Source organism: Trichoderma asperellum, chromosome 2, assembly GCF_020647865.1.
Source record: "Trichoderma asperellum chromosome 2, complete sequence".
In the NCBI taxonomy this organism is placed as follows: domain Eukaryota; kingdom Fungi; phylum Ascomycota; class Sordariomycetes; order Hypocreales; family Hypocreaceae; genus Trichoderma; species Trichoderma asperellum.
The window spans coordinates 1,460,073-1,475,947 of record NC_089416.1 but is presented as its reverse complement, the minus strand read 5'-3'; the positions used below and the strand labels follow the sequence as shown (position 1 = coordinate 1,475,947).

The following is a 15,875-nucleotide window of genomic DNA, read 5'->3' as shown; positions in this document are numbered from 1 at the left end:
CCACTGGAATTACGGAGTAACGGGGTAATCCATTATATGTATGCTCGTCGAGTTTGCTCTGGCTGAGTAAACTCGATCTAACTATGCACGTAAATGCACTACCAAACGATAAAGGTATAGCATCATGCACTACGCACTTGAAAATACCGCACACCTCCCTTGTAAATGAGACTTTTTCATATTCTCCGGCGCTTGGATATCCTACTCCTGTAAATACGTCATCACCCAAATGCGTCACTATAATTGTGCATCAGCAGCGATCTCAGATTTGCGGAGAACGGATATTAACGGTATAGATTGCGCTACGGGTTAGTGGAAACGCTAATTCATGAGTGAGATACACACCTTCTTGTTTCGGCATCTCTGTTTCGACTTCTAGTAGAGACCCTAACCAGGTGTGTTCGTTAGAATGCTCGTAGAATATACGCCATTATTGTACATACGCAAATCAACTAGTGGAACTTGAAAATGTAAATTGGACAGTAGCACTTGTTGCTTAGAATCCATGCAAGGCCAAAGCCGCTAGTGCTTAACCAAACACAACGTACGCGTTCTCTCTTCCCTACATATATCAATATGTTGAGCTACCAAGACTTATAACTAGACTAGAATATATAGCTCCACTGACTGTAATATTATTAATGATGAGCATTAAAGTACAGCTTAAGAAACTTTATTTAAAAGTAATCTACTTATAAGCATTACTATAAGTCAGTCTTAGGCATTAGGAATTCATCACTTGCGAGTAGATTGCTCTAAGACAAGGTTTCTCCGGGGGTTGCTTTAATATTTATCACTAGTGATATTACCGTTAGTAGAGCTATATGTCTTAGTCCAGCAGCGCCATATCTACTAATCTAGTACAATTAAAGGTATTGTCTCTGCTATGTAAGTTCTACTTGCTAAATGGAAAAGAAAGCTATTATAAATAGGAAGGGAATTTATTATATATTAGAGGCCATTAAGCGAGGACTAGGATCCGGGTAGTATAATAGCCAATATACCATCTGAATTACAAAATTCTGCTTCCCTAGAGGTAAGCAGCAATGCCTAACTTTCTGATGGTATAACTAGGCTGATATGTATCGTTATTATGCAAAAGGGGTGATGTAATGAGAGGGAGCATGTAATATTTTATCTGCTAATCTAGTACTATTACACTAGTTTTAACTCTTTCTGGTGAACACTTTAGTAAGACTTCGGAAGCTTATGGAGCTATAAGACGTCTTACGCCTCACGACTTAGTAATATACCTAAGACATATATAGGAAGACATAGAAGTGATAAGCCTTGAATATTGGTATTGCTGGCAGGGTAGGAAAGCCGCCTCTGAGGTTGAGACCGACTAATTTCCTACGCAAGACCTAGCAAGTAGTGCTAACTGAAGGCCTGCCAAACCAGGAATTCTATCTTGCTTTTCGAGGATAGGAGGACAGGCTTGTCTCGGAAGCAGTCCAATGCTCGTGAAACATAGCTTGCTAGCTTCACCTATCGTTTGGAACCAGCGGCAGCCTCTCCACTATGTAAACGAGCCACTATATACCATATACGAGATACTCATTCCGGCTATTTATGAATTGCCGCTGGGCATAACTCTTCACGCCGAACTTATAGGGCTATAACTGAGTCTTTGCAGATGTACCAAGTTATGTCATTCTACTATACGAGGATAGGCCTATTTCTCCGAAATTGCCTCCAGATTGGCGCTTAAGGCTACATCTTTAAATGGTATAAACTAATTTTGTCTAGGCATAAGGGGTGGGGTGTGTGAGAGGTGGTGGCGGCTTGAGACCGCCAACTCTTTCTTGCCATACGGTGGACATGCAGATTCAAATTCAAATTCAAATTCAAATTCCAAAGAAATCTCATACTGATCCTATTGACATCATATTTCGTATAGAGAGACATGCATAAAAAATCACATGATTTCCCTTACAAACGTACTGGTATAAGAATCGCTTGCTGTCGCTCCTCATTCACCTTTTCTTTTCCACTGCTTACACAACTAGCTTTACAACTTCCTTTACTTAATAACAAGCTAAACAATCCCTATTGAATTTTACTTGACGAGCACCAGATACCCGCTCTCGACATGTATTCCCTGACGTTTGTCCCTATCTTTCTTGCTGCCCTTGTGGCTGCGCAGGGCGATAACGTAATCTTCACTGGATTCGACTTCGAAGGCAGTTCCAAGACTATATCGTCGAGCGGCGCGTGTTTTATCCTAGCTCCGCCGTTGTATGTAATATCATCTATGCAAAATTATGTCTTGAATTAACATAAAATCAGCAGGAATCAAGTCCGCTCAATTCAGGTCGCCGATGGGGTTCATTGTCAATTATTTAGGTAGGGGGTTGCCATGCCTCACCTTTGTTCCGATCAGACGCTTACATTCAAATAGGAACAGCTGTACTGGCCTGGTGGATGATGCATATGTAAGCAATTCATATATTGACGAATGGTACCAGGTCGGGTCTATTCGCTGCACAGAAACTGATGACGGTGAATAAAACCATGGGCAAGGGCCAGCTTACAACGCTCTTATCGGCGGCTATTGATAGTGGGAGTATGCCACGAACCTCAGTATAGGTTTTTAGCCCTTCTATAGCTAGAGCATTTTCCCTATTCTATAATGCAAATGCAGAGGTCATTACAGCAAAAGCTAGCATGTTGTTCGATATCCTATGTTGACCTGTGAGCCAAGGAGATATAGAACCCGGCAGATTTATTTTGTATACTGGCGTATGGATGAAAGGGTTTCCTTCAACGGATTAAGGCGTGCTCTTTGCATAATAGTAGTAGTACTAGTAGTCTTCCTGCTGCCTCTCACTGGGTAAGAGACGAATCCAGCAGCTCCTTGTGCAGCTTGTGTAAATCTGCAGCCAGTTGCAGCAAAAACTTACTTACAGCATCAGCTGCTTACCCTATACCTTAATTTATTTATAATTATTTAACCGAGTTTTCAAACAGCCAGCGACAATCGTTTTTTGACCATAGCTCGGAGGCTATGAATGAGATTCCAAATGAAATCGGACAAAGGCCCATGCGTGGCTATGCGTGGCTACACACCTTGGTGAGTAGAAGAAGTGGGCAGGTTGCATCAAGGCGAAGATATTCGTATCCTCATTGATTCAAAAGTTAAAGCTCTCATTACGTTTTCTGTATCGTCGTGCTCATAATTTTAACCGATAGGAACGTTTTGATCAGAGCCCTGCTAGCGATACGGAATTTCCAAACACACGGCCCACTGCCCATAACATGTCAGGTTTCCGGCCTTTATAGACTTTTTCTACCTGAAGTGCAACGATGTTACATTGACCCATGCTCTTGAAGTTGCGTGGGGAATTGAAGACGGATTTCTTGTTGCTCGGTCTAGCCCACTTGCCACTGACTTGAGACTTACTCACTCTGCTGAGATAGTCCTAGATCAGCTTCAGTCAGGATGCAACACCTGTATTGCGCCGCATACAGATTTCGGTCCCGTCACTCTTCTATTGCAGGATAACACCAGCGGGCTGGAAATTGAAGACAGCACAGACACCACGGGTAGCACCCCGACTGATACGACGGAGATGATTTCCAAGGTGGTCGATACATTGACCCGTTGGAACAACGGAAAGACCATTGGATGCATGCATCAGATCACTGTTCCTGAGGCAATGAAAGGAGAAAGGGGGCTGATTCTTCCTTCTCCATTGTCTGCTGCGTATCTGTTTGAGGTTAGACGTGATACATCTGTTGCACCGCTGCCGAGATTTGCCTCTGCAGAAGAGCCTGCAGTTTATCCTAAAACAACTACTCTAGAATTTCAGCGGTGGATAAATAGCATTGTCTACAATCTTGATAAGAAAGAGGACGGTGTTAGGTTCAACGGTTCGCCTGCTACTACGCCCACAGAAGGCTTCTGTCCAATGCAGACAGTTCGAGTCCTAAGTTTTAGGGCTTATGGGATGGGAGTACTTTTGAGACAAACGAAGCGTAGAATTTCCGAATTGAGAGAAAATGATATCAATAGTTTTGTATCTTCACATCATGTCGAAGAAACACCAAGTAGCTTCTATTATTCCTTCTTGTAAGGTGCGAATGCGGATTCGGTGCACCGAGAAAACTAACAAAAAGAGAATTTCGCATAACTACTTTGCATCTTTATTTGAGTTAATTCTGTAAGCGCCACATACAGGAATAGTATCCCTGTCTTATTAGCAAATGCTGCGGGGAACCTTTGGTGCTTGGTGCAAGGTCTATTCCAGTAGCTATGACAATCAATGTTTATTCCATGCATACATAGTATTGCTGCATGTACTCCGTAGCAAATGTTAAAAAGCCTTTAGTGTTATATGAGAATTACTAATATAGGCCAATCATTCGTAGTTTAGCTTCCATATCTGAAGCAACAGTTCTACAGTTACTAATATTGACTAATACGCTAATAATACGCACTTGAAGATCGATTCTAGCGATTGCTGCTCTTCGCTTGGGTCAATGCGGGGAGAGCATGAATTGTTAAGCAATGGGTCCATTAGGCCTAGTGGGTTAAAAGATTCACGTCTATACACCCAAATGAGGGTTTGCCGACTGTTTATCTCTTCTCCTGCTCTGTGCCTTTCACGCGTCACCTTATTGCGCAACGGCGGAGTTGTATTTTTGCATCATACATCTATAAAACTTCTAAAATGGCAGTCGGAAATAAGCCATCGGGCACTTATACGCTGTTCGATATCCCCACCAAGGCGCCACGTGTATGCTGGTCGATGAACACCTGGAGGAGTAGGTCCGCCCAGCCAAATCCAAGTCAGAAGTCCATGAATGCTGAAATCAATGTGCAGCTAGATTACTTTTAAATTACAAGGGCCTTGACTACAAGACAGAATGGGTGAGTCACAGTCATATGGGCTGGACCATAAGCCCTAACATTGGCAGGTTGAATATCCGAATATCAAGTCTCGACTCAACACGCAGTAAGTTAACGCTGTGTTACAAACATAGTGTGCATGTCATAATTGATTTGGCCATACCAGTGTCTCTCCGAATGAACAAGGACCCCAATTTACAGCACCAGCAATACAAATGCCCGACGGCACCTACGTGATGGACTCGTACAAAATTGCCGATATTATCGAGGAGAAGCACCCAGTCCCAAGCCTGGCTCTGAATACGCCCATGCAGCTCAGATTTAGGGATAGCCTCGTAAAATTTATGGGAAAGCTTCATCCAATCTATATTCCAAGTGTAGCGAATCAACTTCTCAGCGAGGAGAGTCTTGAGTATTTTCTCACCACGCGCCAGAAAGACGTCGGCATGCCGCTAGATGAGTTTAAGAAGCAGCATGGTCCAGGAGCATTCGAAAGATGTGAGCCTTTTGCGCGCGAGATAACGGCTCTACTGAACGAGTCTTCATCGGGGCCCTACTTTTTGGGTGACACTATCAGCTACACCGATCTTATATGGGCAGGCATTTTGCTTTTCTTCAAGCGCCTTGGCACTGAGGTATACCAGGAAGTGCTTAGAGTTACTGGGGATGCTGGAGCGCATACCAGATTTTTGGATGCTTTGAGCCCGTGGACAGAGAGAGATGATTAGAGTGCCAAGAGCGTGTTTGCTATTTCTCTGTATAGTAGATAAAGGAGGAGAAGTATGGTCTTTATATTCGCCTCTAGATCGTTGATTTAGCTTGAGAGAGCTAGTTGAAATGGGATCGTCTTACATTCTGAGCTTCCATTCCCAATGTTTTATGCTCATGCTCATTCCCTGTTGCCGAAGCGCACCAACCGGCACATCAACTAACGGCACTAGGCTAAGGGCTACGCCTTTTTAGCTAGGGCAGTTGTTTGTGGAAATAGGATGCGCATAATAAGCGTTCGTGCAGAAATGAGGCAGCAGGGGTGATCACTTCAAATCGCCTTTGCCAAGATGGTCTGCTCGACAGCAATTGGTTCTTCACTAAGGAAAGAAAAGGAGGAATATAATTTAGAGTTGAAGTCCCGCCACTAAACAACACATAATATTGAAGTCGTATCTCGGACTCTAACAGCACCCACTGTGGAAAGCGGCAACCGTGATGCGGCGTTTTCGGGATTTATGCGGATATCACAAAACATACTTAATCACAATGATGATACCTTTATAGGAAGGAGATCGGCTTTATTGAGCCGGAAATATATAGAATTTTGGCTTTTAAAAATCGTATTACCTGTTGGTCTGACTTGCAGTAACCAGCTAAGAGGTATCGACAGGTACTTGATATAACTACTAGGTAGCTTTATACCAGTCAGCACATGTTCTGTATTTCTCGCAATAGGGCCAGGATATAATACAACACTCTACGTACGAGATTACGTATACGCGGTGGCGCGGTTGGTTCAATTGATTACTGATCGTTAGTTGAGTTCTGTAGAAGTGGGAGTTGGCACCGAGTTGACACGGATTTTAATCAGTCCTGAGAGACTCTTTTTCTGTTACAAACTATCGAGGGCGAGCTTTAATCACTCTCATATGAAGGACTTGAACACTGCTACTAAAAATGAACACGTAGGATCGTTTGCTGGATGAGGCCACGGATCCTATTTTAAAGACACGGTTGCTACAATTATGGTCACTAGAAGAACCAAAGATGTCATAATCAGTCATGTACAATAAATCTCAGGCATCTACCATTATATTCTACGCCAGTGTTACATCGCTATAATACAAACTTGAAATTGTTTATGCTTAAGCTACTGTACAGAATCCTATCTATCAACAGACGCAAGTTAGTCATTAACATAACATATCTAATTGTTTAAAAAAGAATAAACAATGAGAAGAGAGAAGTAGAATTCCCCAAAATGAAAATGGCAAATCTATTTTCAACGTTGGAAGTAGTGGGCTTTTCTCTATGGATATGTACGTAACATAAAGATTGTATTATGTTACATCGTGTCCATTGATTGTCCAGGAACTTATGAACCTGCTGACACCCTTGCAAACTCCTCTAACCTGGGACTTTTGTGTCAGCTCTTCTATAAACAGGTGATGTTTTGTTTTGTAAACAAAAACACTTCATTGGCTAGATTATGCGTAACCCTAATCGACATGGAGTACACTTACTATCGTATATGCATAACAAGCTACGGTGTACGTGTTCTTGTAAGCTTAAATGACTAGGGTATACGCGTCGTTGAAACTAGGGCCGTCTACTAGAATGAATTTAGCACGAGTTACTCGATGCGACATAACCAATAGCATTTAACAGTTCTAGAATCTGTTCCTTATTTCAGCCATGCGGCTCACACAGCCACGCTAACATCTCCATTGTGAAACCCGAATTCAGTCTTGTCGAGTGGCCCGATACTTGAATAGGAATGCCCCGAATCCATAGCTACTTTAGCCCCTTGTTAACCGCATATACGAAATCTCCAGCCAGGTCTGGAGAGACGGTATACTCGGGGGAAAATTATGTACCCGTGTGAAGTACCCGTACGATATATTTGCCCGCTTAAGCGCCACCTCGACTATAAAATCAACGAGTCCCAGACAAATACAGCTTTGAAACTTGTCTGAACAATTACCTCTCCCGAGAACTCCCCTCTGGCCAGAAATCTAACATCAAAACTCAACTCGCCATCGCCATGGCCTGGACTCGGGCCATCCTCTACTCTGTTCTCAGCAGTTACTTCTGGCATCCTTCTAGTGCTGAATATGTCTGGCCCGACGAACAAATCGACGAGTTGGAGAGGCTATTATTTGAACAAGATAGTCCTTTCGATCCTCCCGGTGGTAATATTGCCTCCTTTGTCTCAGGATGCACTGGGTTTGCGGGCGGCCCTGGTGGCTCTGGAGGGCGTAGTTTCGGCGCTGAATGGTTGAGAAATGCCTACCATGACATGTCTACAGCAGATGTAACTGCTGGAACTGGCGGTCTCGATGCTTCGATTGTATTTGAGATGGATCGTCCTGAGAATGTAGGACAGGCATTTTCAGAATCACTAAGCTTTTTAGGCGCAGCCTACACTACTCGATCATCTATGTCTGACATGTTCGCGATGGGTGCGGTGATGGCTGTTGGACAATGTTCTAATGGAAACATTATTATCCCATTCAGGGCAGGCCGTGTGGATGCGACTGGTCCTGGCCCATCAGGCGTTCCGCAACCACAGGAAGATCTTGCTACACACACTGCGACTTTTGCGAAGCAAGGCTTTAATGTGTCCGAGATGATAACCCTTGTTGCCTGTGGGCATACCATTGGAGGTGTGCATGGCGTGGACTTTCCAGAAATTGTCCCCAACCCCCCTAACACAGGTGTCAGTATATCCATTTCGAGCCTTTTGAGAAACGGCTCATAAAGCCTGTACGATCAAACTAACTTTCATTGTTCAGACTGACAATACCGTGACTTTTGATGCAACAACAAACGATTTCGATAACTCTGTGTAAGTCGTTCATATCATATCCGCGATTTAGGAATGAACAAATTTATTAATCACCCTTCAGCGCCAAACAATTTGTTGCCAATGTCTCTCAAAACCCACTTGCATTTGGTCAAAACGAAACAACACGATCAGATTTCCGCATTTTCAACGCGGACGGGGGCAAGGTAATCTCTCAGATGGCAGAATCCGAGAATTACTTTCTTAGTACCTGTAACGCTTTGCTTGAGCGCATGATCAATACTGTGCCTCGCAGTGTAAAACTAACAGATATTCTACATCCTTATACCGTCAAGCCAAGAAATTTATTTATTACTCCTAATGCTGACGGAACGGTATTTGCAACTGGCTTTATAAGGGTATGTATGGAACCTTTTTACAAATATCAAGCGCAAAGGGAACCCCCCAAAGATAGCTAACTACCTGAAATAGATCATTAACACTACAGTCGATGCTACTAAGAGCCAAGTGCTCATTCACCCTACCTCGCGTTCCGGCAAACTCTTACCCGTGACCACCGGTATTAGAAACAACCGCTTGACTGCTAGTTGCAGTTATCCCAACTGCGGTCCCGACTTCATTTACTACCAGTTCAATACCACGATTTCAGCTAAGGATGGCATATCGTCCTTTACTGTTGAGATTGTAGACGATGCCTCTGGAAAAACAATAGTTTACGAAAATGGAGGCTCCGGATTCCCATTTTCAGATGCTATTCAACCTGTGTTTAGCTTGTCCAACCAGAGCGTAATCACCGTCGATAAAGTCGATTATACTCAACTGAATATAACCGCTTTAGTAGGTCTAATATTGTATACTCTTTAACATTTAAAGGCAGATGTCTAAGTTATTATCGATTTAGGTCTTGAATGCCGAAGACTTCTCTGACGTTTCGCTCATCGTTCCTCAGCCATTAAATAGTACTGCCCCATTGAGTCCATGGATTCAAGATAAAGTGAAGATGAAGCCTTTGAACAAGATTCCAGGAACTGAGTACACTTTATATAGTGGTACTTGGCAGGGTAAAGTACCGACAAATACTCATCCCTTCGATATTGTTGCTACCGGACAAAAAAGCACCGTTTCGAGCCTATTCAACACATGGGATAATGTTCCACAAATATTCAATTAAGCTCTGGTGAAACTGGAAAAATAACGATTTTATGGTAGCCTCGTACATAATATATTTATTGCTTTCGTCATGAAATATTGCGCGTACAATTTCTCTTTATCCCCTCATTAAAACAGGCGTTGCATAACTTTAACCTCCAAGACTAAAAAGCTGCTATATGATGAATGGCTGTCAAAATACTCTGCACTTCTTAGATAGTTTCAAAATCGGACATCTTCGCCCAATACTCCGGTGCATAGAATCTGCGCCAATGTGGAAGACAAAGAAGACGGGCGAGTATACATTTCTAGTAACCTTGGCGACTATGTATATAACTAGACGCCGTTAAATTATTAGGAAAATTACTCTGGAAACTACAGATATATTTGACTTTGCCATAAATCTAAATATCTGAAGAAGAGATTTAGTCCTCAGCCCGATTCAATTGCAGCATGATATTCGGGTCCCTGACTCGGAAAATCTAAGCAGCAAGTACTACTGCTTGGAGAGAAGGCATTAACAAGGCCTACATATAGCTGTGTGGGTAACCGTGTCCATAAATACCGTCCCCAATATTCTGGCATTTGTCACAGCAGTCGTTGCAGTAAATGGGTCGGTGGCAAACAGCCGCATGGCGCCGCTCGGAATTATGTGCACAGGGCGGAGCGCTTGTTTGTACAGTAATACTACATACTTGACTGTATCCGCACTTGTACGTTGAACGGAGAGCAACATGATATGAACAATATATATATATATATATATATAGAGAGAGAGAGAGAGAAGTGGGGTCATTAAAGCGGCAGAGCTTATATGTACTTTCTCTCTCCCTCTTTTTTTCTTCTCTTTTCTTTTTTTTGGGACTTGGCTTCTTCATTATTACTACTACAGTATTTCTACGAGTCAAACAAAGTATAGGAGATTATATACCAGCAACTTCGGTATTTTCCGATGTCTTCAAGACCGTGCATGGACAGTCAAGGCCGCACAAGACAAATTCTCTTCATGACAGTGGCTGGCTGTGCAACATCATGATACCCACTCTTGTAGACCGTCTGACCTCATCGTCAGAGGCTGGTACCAATCGGGAATCCTCTCAAAACCCGCCGTGGCATTTCGATAAGCAGTGATTGACAGGGGGCCATTATCGGCGCGATGACGACAGAATATGGAAACCAATCGCTGAAGACTGTCCCCCTTTAGGCAGTCGGCATTCAATTGAGCGCTACAAGCGTCCCGGGACCTGCCAAATCGAACCTCTTTTGTCCGCGCCTTGGTCCAGTGCAAGTTGCGCCCGGCACTTCTTTTGCGCTACTGGAGCCCAGGCAATCGAGCTTGTGTCACGAGAGTGGCGGCAGATCTGTCTTGCAGCGAGTTTATTATTTTCTTATTTTGACCAGTTGCTTTGCCGTGCCTGGGTGGAAGGCAAATAGCAAGGCTGGAATTCGCTCGCGCTTGTCAGTACGCGCATATGCAGCCAGTTTTGGTTAGTATTCTGTCGGCTGGAACGAATTTGATGCAATTGCCGATTAGTCTGCTGCATATGGATTACCCCGTTTGGAAAATTCTACTGATCGAGCCACTTATGGCAGAGCCAAAGGAGCCAAAAGTGGGGAGGAGGGCGGCTGGAAACCAGGCGTGGACGGGAGGAATATTGTGCATACACAGTACCTTCTACAGTACATACTAATAGTAGTATGAAGTAGGACGGATAGCATACAAAACACTGGTCTCATGTCGTTGATCTGCCACTCAATTAGCTAGATATGGTATGCAAGGTCTTCCTTGCGAGACAACCCACGGCTGACTCGGATGGCGGATAGCGGCAAATCGGGAGAGCAAAACGCGCGTTAAATGTTGAGCAAGCCTTTTAAGAAAAAAAAAAAAAAAAAAAAAAAAAGGCTCCGTCTGCCCCCTAACCGCCAATAGTCTCGTGTGCTGTATGTAGTGTAATAGAGTATCTGTAATCTGACGGCCCCTTTTCCCCTTCCCTTTCCCTTTTTTCTTCTTCCTTTTGTGCGCGCTCAGCTGCTTATGGCATTGGAGGTTGCCTTGGTCTATCTCGACTTACTCGACGTACAGACCAGGCTCTATTGAATGTGGTCCACACCCAGCTTGCGTGCTCGCCGATAACCCGCCAAAAAGCCTCCAATGAAGTATTTGCTATGTCACGACAGTGCCCGGGGCCAGGCAGGGTGGAGCTCGCAATAGTCGAGCTGGGGCTAGAAGAGGAGTGATCGTCAGCTCATTTAGCGAGGCCATCGCTGGAAACGCAACTCAGAAACGCCTTGGCAACGGGTTTTGGCGAGAGGCAGATTGTATCTGCTTGCTTCCCCTCTTCTCCAGGGCAAATGACGCAAGGGAACAGCAACAATAGCTCTATACTGACTATGCTAAACCATCGCTCTAGGTAGCAGAGCTGGAGTCTATAATATTGGGTCGTACCAATGGGAGCTGGATGGATGCCTTGGAGGGTGAAGATTAGCCGAGGGGAATGCACCATTAGCCCGATAGCTTAATTCTAATTGCCTGCGCATGCACCATGGCCTGTCGAGGCTGTCTTATGCAGTGGCATGTCACCATCGACGTCCTGAAGCCGTGCCAGCAGCGGGCATCGAGCCATCGAGCCGCAAGCTAGACATCCATCGTCGTGTTTCATTTAGCAGCCAGCGCTCGCTCGCTCGCTCGGCTACGCAATAGCGGGTAGCCTTATCGCGCTTGAGCCCAGGCCACTGAAGAGAGCCGGTGCCACGCTGAGGCCCCCCCCCGCGCAACCACTAGCAGCGTAATCGTGCCAGGGGTTACAGAGCCTGTGGGCGCTGACGGGGTCTTGGCGGCGGGTTCACCTCGTAGCTTCGTTGCGAAGCAGCGAATCAGTGGGCAATGTGGCCAATCTTGCCGCAAGCGTCTGCCCAGCTCATTTGGCCGCCTCCGGGCAGCGCTGCGAAATTAGACTTCTGGCTCTTCAACCTCTTCGCTCCGCTCCTGGGCTGCGCGGCTGCTCGTTGTTCTCCTCACGGCTCTTCGGACGATGCTGCGGCAGCTGTAGCGACTCCAAAGCGCCGAATCCCAAGTCTGCCCGCCCTTGCCTGCCCGCAGCGTCTCCTCCAGACCTCCCTGTGCTCGCCACAATCATCCTTGGCTCGACAGTGCCTTGTACTCGCAAGTCAGGCGTCCCTCGAGACCAAGTCGCTCGTTATCACAATCTTAAAAGGCTGGATTTCCTTGGCGCGCCCGGATGCGCTGAGTGCTCAATTTCTCTTGGATAGACCTGCCCCTCCGTCATCACTTACTTAGCATACGCGGGAACACCAAACCCCAGCAACACGCGGCCGACGCTATTCACTTCTTAGCGAACAACTTCCGACGCCCCGTTTTTGTTTCAAGGACTGTTCAAGCATTGCAAAAAGCACGACCTTGCCATAGTTGGAGCATCGTTTGCTGCGACAACACCACGCCTCTGGCAGACCCGCGACGTCTCGAAAAGCCACCCAACATCGCCATGGTCAAGCTGCTGACGCCCGGATTTCCGATGCGGCGGCCGTCCGGCCTCGTGCGGTACGGTGTCTTAGCGGCCATCTTCCTGCTGGCCTTGTACACCTTCAGCCCCAGCTCGCCAGATATTTCCCGTCTGCCACCCTCATTTGACCAGACCGCACCAAACCGTCCGCTGCCGAATCCTGCGCCAAACTACAATGGCCCTGCGCCCGTTGGAGGCGCGAAAACACCACTCTTCACGGCGTCGCCATCGCCAGATGCCACGAATCCGAATTCCCCTGGCCGGAAGCCCATCCAAGATGCCTTCCCTGTCGGCGCTCCTCCTACCAGCGGCGGCCATCCCATTGACAAGCTGGTGTATGACGCCCAGATGACTTTCGCCGAGCTCATTTCCAAAGAATCCAAAACCGTCGAAGAGGCTGCCAAGGCCTATCGCAAGCGCCGTGGCCGCCACCCGCCGCCCGGCTTCGACAAGTGGTACGAATTTGCTCGCTCCAAGAACGCAATCATCGTCGAGGATTTCTTTGATCGAATCTACCAAGATCTCCAACCCTTTTGGGGTCTTGACCCCGCCGTCATCCGCAAGGAGGCCTGGGACTTTGAAATGACAATCAACATCCGAGACGGCAATGCCACCGCTAAAAGCGACTTCTTCTGGACCAAGATTTGGCTCAAAATGATCAAGACCATCGATCACTTGTTGCCTGACATGGATATCGCGCTGAATGCCATGGATGAGCCCCGACTAGTTGTTCCCTGGGAGGACATGGCCGGCTACATGAAGAACGCTTCCAAGACGATCAAGATACCCAAGTCTAAAGACGTCATTCGCGAATTCCAGCAACTGCCTCGCCCCGGCACTGGCGACCCCGAGGTCAAAACGCGCAGCAAGAACTGGGAAAAAACACGTAAGTTAAATTTGCCATAACGCGATCTCTTAACTCATAAGCAAATGATTTTTTTCTTTGTTTTCTTTTGTTTTCTTTGTTTTTATTTTATTTAAAAGAAAAAAATCTTGAAGGAAGATATTGACAAGGTCTTTTTAAACTAGAACCCTACTGGGCTATTGCTCGACGTGGCTGTGCTCCGGATAGTCCCTCTCAGGTGGAGGGCCTCGTAAAAACTGCCGATAAGATGCCTTCGATCAATTTGACATATGCCGAACCCCACATGTACAAGGGATTCGTCTCCAACTTTACACTGTCTACGGAAATTTGCCATCAGCCAGATCTGCAGGCCTTGGAGGGCATCTTCATCGAGCCGCTTTCTACATCGGCCTCCAAGGTCTTGTTCCCCATGTTTGGTGGCTCCAAATTGGGAGTCAATAACGAAATTTTGCTACCCGCTCCCATGTACTGGAACGAGGAAGAGCGCTTCACTGGCGGTGATAACCATGGCGTTGAATGGGCGGAGAAAGAAAACAAGGCCATCTGGCGCGGTGTTGCAACAGGCGGCAAGAATACGGTACATAATTGGCGAGGGTTCCAACGCCATAGATTTGTCGCCATGAACAACGGCACGACAGTTGCACGTGTTGAAAGGGGAGAGAAGGCGGAGAATTTTGCGTTGCCGAGCGAGGAATACAACTTGCAGGCGCAAAAGGACCGCAAGCTGGGCGCATGGATTAACCAATGGTCCAACATCAGCTTCACCGATCTTAGCTGTTCGCCACCGCAAAACGGAAAATGCAACTACACTGGCCACTACTTCAAGCCAACCAAGGGAATAAAGATGGGAGAACAGTTCAAGTCAAAGTACATTCCGGACATTGACGGAAATTCCTTCTCCGGCCGCTATCTTGGTTTCTTGCGATCTACTTCTCTCCCCATCAAAGCCACCATCTGGCATGAGTGGCACGACAGCCGTTTGGTTGCGTGGAAGCACTTTGTTCCCATGGACAGCCGTTTCCTTGATTACTATGGCATCATGGAGTACTTCCTCGGATACGAGGGGCGCAACGGCCACGACCGAGTCGCAGAAAAGATTGCTACCGAGGGCAAGGAGTGGGCTGATCTAGTGCTGCGAAAAGAAGACATGCAGGTCTATGTATTGAGGCTGCTCTTTGAGTACGCTCGCCTGCTTGACGACAAGAGAGAAAGTTTGGGATGGGTTGATGACATCCTCAAAGACCCTTCATTGGAGAAGACTTGGAAATGGTGGTGGTAATGACTTTTCTTTCTTTCCTACCCTCCCTTCGCCTCCTCTTCCTCTTCCTTTCTTCTCCTTCTTCTTCTTCACCCCCCATTCTTCTTTTACCACCGTTTCATTCTCATTTTTTCCCATTTTTTTTTTTCTCGCGATAATCGAGTGTGATGATGCATGAGTTGGAACAATTCAGGATTGGATAGGCCTGCGGCGTTTGGCGTGGAAGTCGTTTTACGCTTCTCCATATCGGCAAATAAATTACGGTGATGGTCCGCTTGTAACGAAAACTAGCAGACGACAGGCAATTGGAAAAATTGATACCTGGTAAAAAGAGTGGCAGGTCTTGTGGAAATATGTTGCCGTACCAAACCAGCATTTACTTTTTACTGGCATTGCTTTTTCTTGGTTTTGGTTTTTGGTTTTGATTCTTACTTTCCTTTGTTCTTCACTTCTTACTCTTAGTTTTGATAATACCAATTTTTCTGTCTCTCATATAGTCTGAGGCTGTTATGATACTGAGATCTCACAACATGGAGTAAAAATTGATGTTGAGTAGGGAGGGTACTTAGGTACTACTAATATATGGCACTTGATGTACTTTGAACTTGAACCTATCACATCCAATCCAAGCGCCTTTGTTCCAATCTTAATCGCATTGAACCCTTACCGCCTGTTTAACGCTTTGCGGGGCTCCCCTGACAGGCGGTGCACGC

At 45.8% G+C, this 15,875-nt stretch overlaps 6 protein-coding genes across 6 annotated transcripts; all 6 read left to right on the top strand.

The window, feature by feature from the left end:
- Positions 1 to 2,092: 2,092 nt before the first annotated feature.
- TrAFT101_002803 (uncharacterized protein) lies at positions 2,093 to 2,510 on the top strand (the record flags this gene model as incomplete). Its single annotated transcript, XM_024909515.1, has 3 exons — positions 2,093 to 2,238; positions 2,290 to 2,346; positions 2,402 to 2,510. 3 exons carry the CDS (start codon positions 2,093 to 2,095, stop codon positions 2,508 to 2,510), a joined length of 312 nt encoding a protein of 103 aa, XP_024763919.1.
- A 2,068-nt stretch (positions 2,511 to 4,578) lies between these two features.
- On the top strand, positions 4,579 to 5,712 carry TrAFT101_002802 (uncharacterized protein). Its single transcript, XM_024906094.2, has 4 exons — positions 4,579 to 4,767; positions 4,827 to 4,873; positions 4,921 to 4,958; positions 5,019 to 5,712. The coding sequence occupies exons 1-4, from the start codon at positions 4,674 to 4,676 to the stop codon at positions 5,578 to 5,580; spliced, it is 741 nt and encodes a 246-aa protein (XP_024763918.1). The 5' UTR covers positions 4,579 to 4,673; the 3' UTR covers positions 5,581 to 5,712.
- Positions 5,713 to 7,607: 1,895 nt separating this feature from the next.
- Positions 7,608 to 9,540, top strand: TrAFT101_002801 (uncharacterized protein; the record flags this gene model as incomplete). Its single annotated transcript, XM_024909514.2, has 5 exons — positions 7,608 to 8,282; positions 8,359 to 8,411; positions 8,473 to 8,767; positions 8,841 to 9,206; positions 9,271 to 9,540. The coding sequence occupies 5 exons, from the start codon at positions 7,608 to 7,610 to the stop codon at positions 9,538 to 9,540; spliced, it is 1,659 nt and encodes a 552-aa protein (XP_024763917.2).
- Positions 9,541 to 11,331: 1,791 nt separating this feature from the next.
- On the top strand, positions 11,332 to 11,756 carry TrAFT101_002800 (uncharacterized protein; the record flags this gene model as incomplete). Its single annotated transcript, XM_066126703.1, has 2 exons — positions 11,332 to 11,368; positions 11,602 to 11,756. The coding sequence occupies 2 exons, from the start codon at positions 11,332 to 11,334 to the stop codon at positions 11,754 to 11,756; spliced, it is 192 nt and encodes a 63-aa protein (XP_065982810.1).
- Positions 11,757 to 12,402: 646 nt separating this feature from the next.
- TrAFT101_002799 (uncharacterized protein) lies at positions 12,403 to 12,816 on the top strand (the record flags this gene model as incomplete). Its single annotated transcript, XM_024904959.2, has 1 exon — positions 12,403 to 12,816. One exon carries the CDS (start codon positions 12,403 to 12,405, stop codon positions 12,814 to 12,816), a length of 414 nt encoding a protein of 137 aa, XP_024763916.1.
- A 205-nt stretch (positions 12,817 to 13,021) lies between these two features.
- Positions 13,022 to 15,183, top strand: TrAFT101_002798 (uncharacterized protein; the record flags this gene model as incomplete). Its single annotated transcript, XM_024903455.1, has 2 exons — positions 13,022 to 13,925; positions 14,069 to 15,183. 2 exons carry the CDS (start codon positions 13,022 to 13,024, stop codon positions 15,181 to 15,183), a joined length of 2,019 nt encoding a protein of 672 aa, XP_024763915.1.
- Between the last annotated feature and the right edge of the window lie 692 nt (positions 15,184 to 15,875).

What these genes read in the sequence shown, in the direction of transcription:
- TrAFT101_002802 (XM_024906094.2), top strand. Translation starts at nt 4,674, where the DNA reads ATGGCAGTCGGAAATAAGCCATCGGGCACTTATACGCTGTTCGATATC. An exon ending in GTCGATGAACACCTGGAGGA is followed by an intron (nt 4,768 to 4,826) that starts GTAGGTCCGCCC and finishes ATCAATGTGCAG; the next exon opens with CTAGATTACTTTTAAATTAC. An exon ending in AAGTCTCGACTCAACACGCA is followed by an intron (nt 4,959 to 5,018) that starts GTAAGTTAACGC and finishes TGGCCATACCAG; the next exon opens with TGTCTCTCCGAATGAACAAG.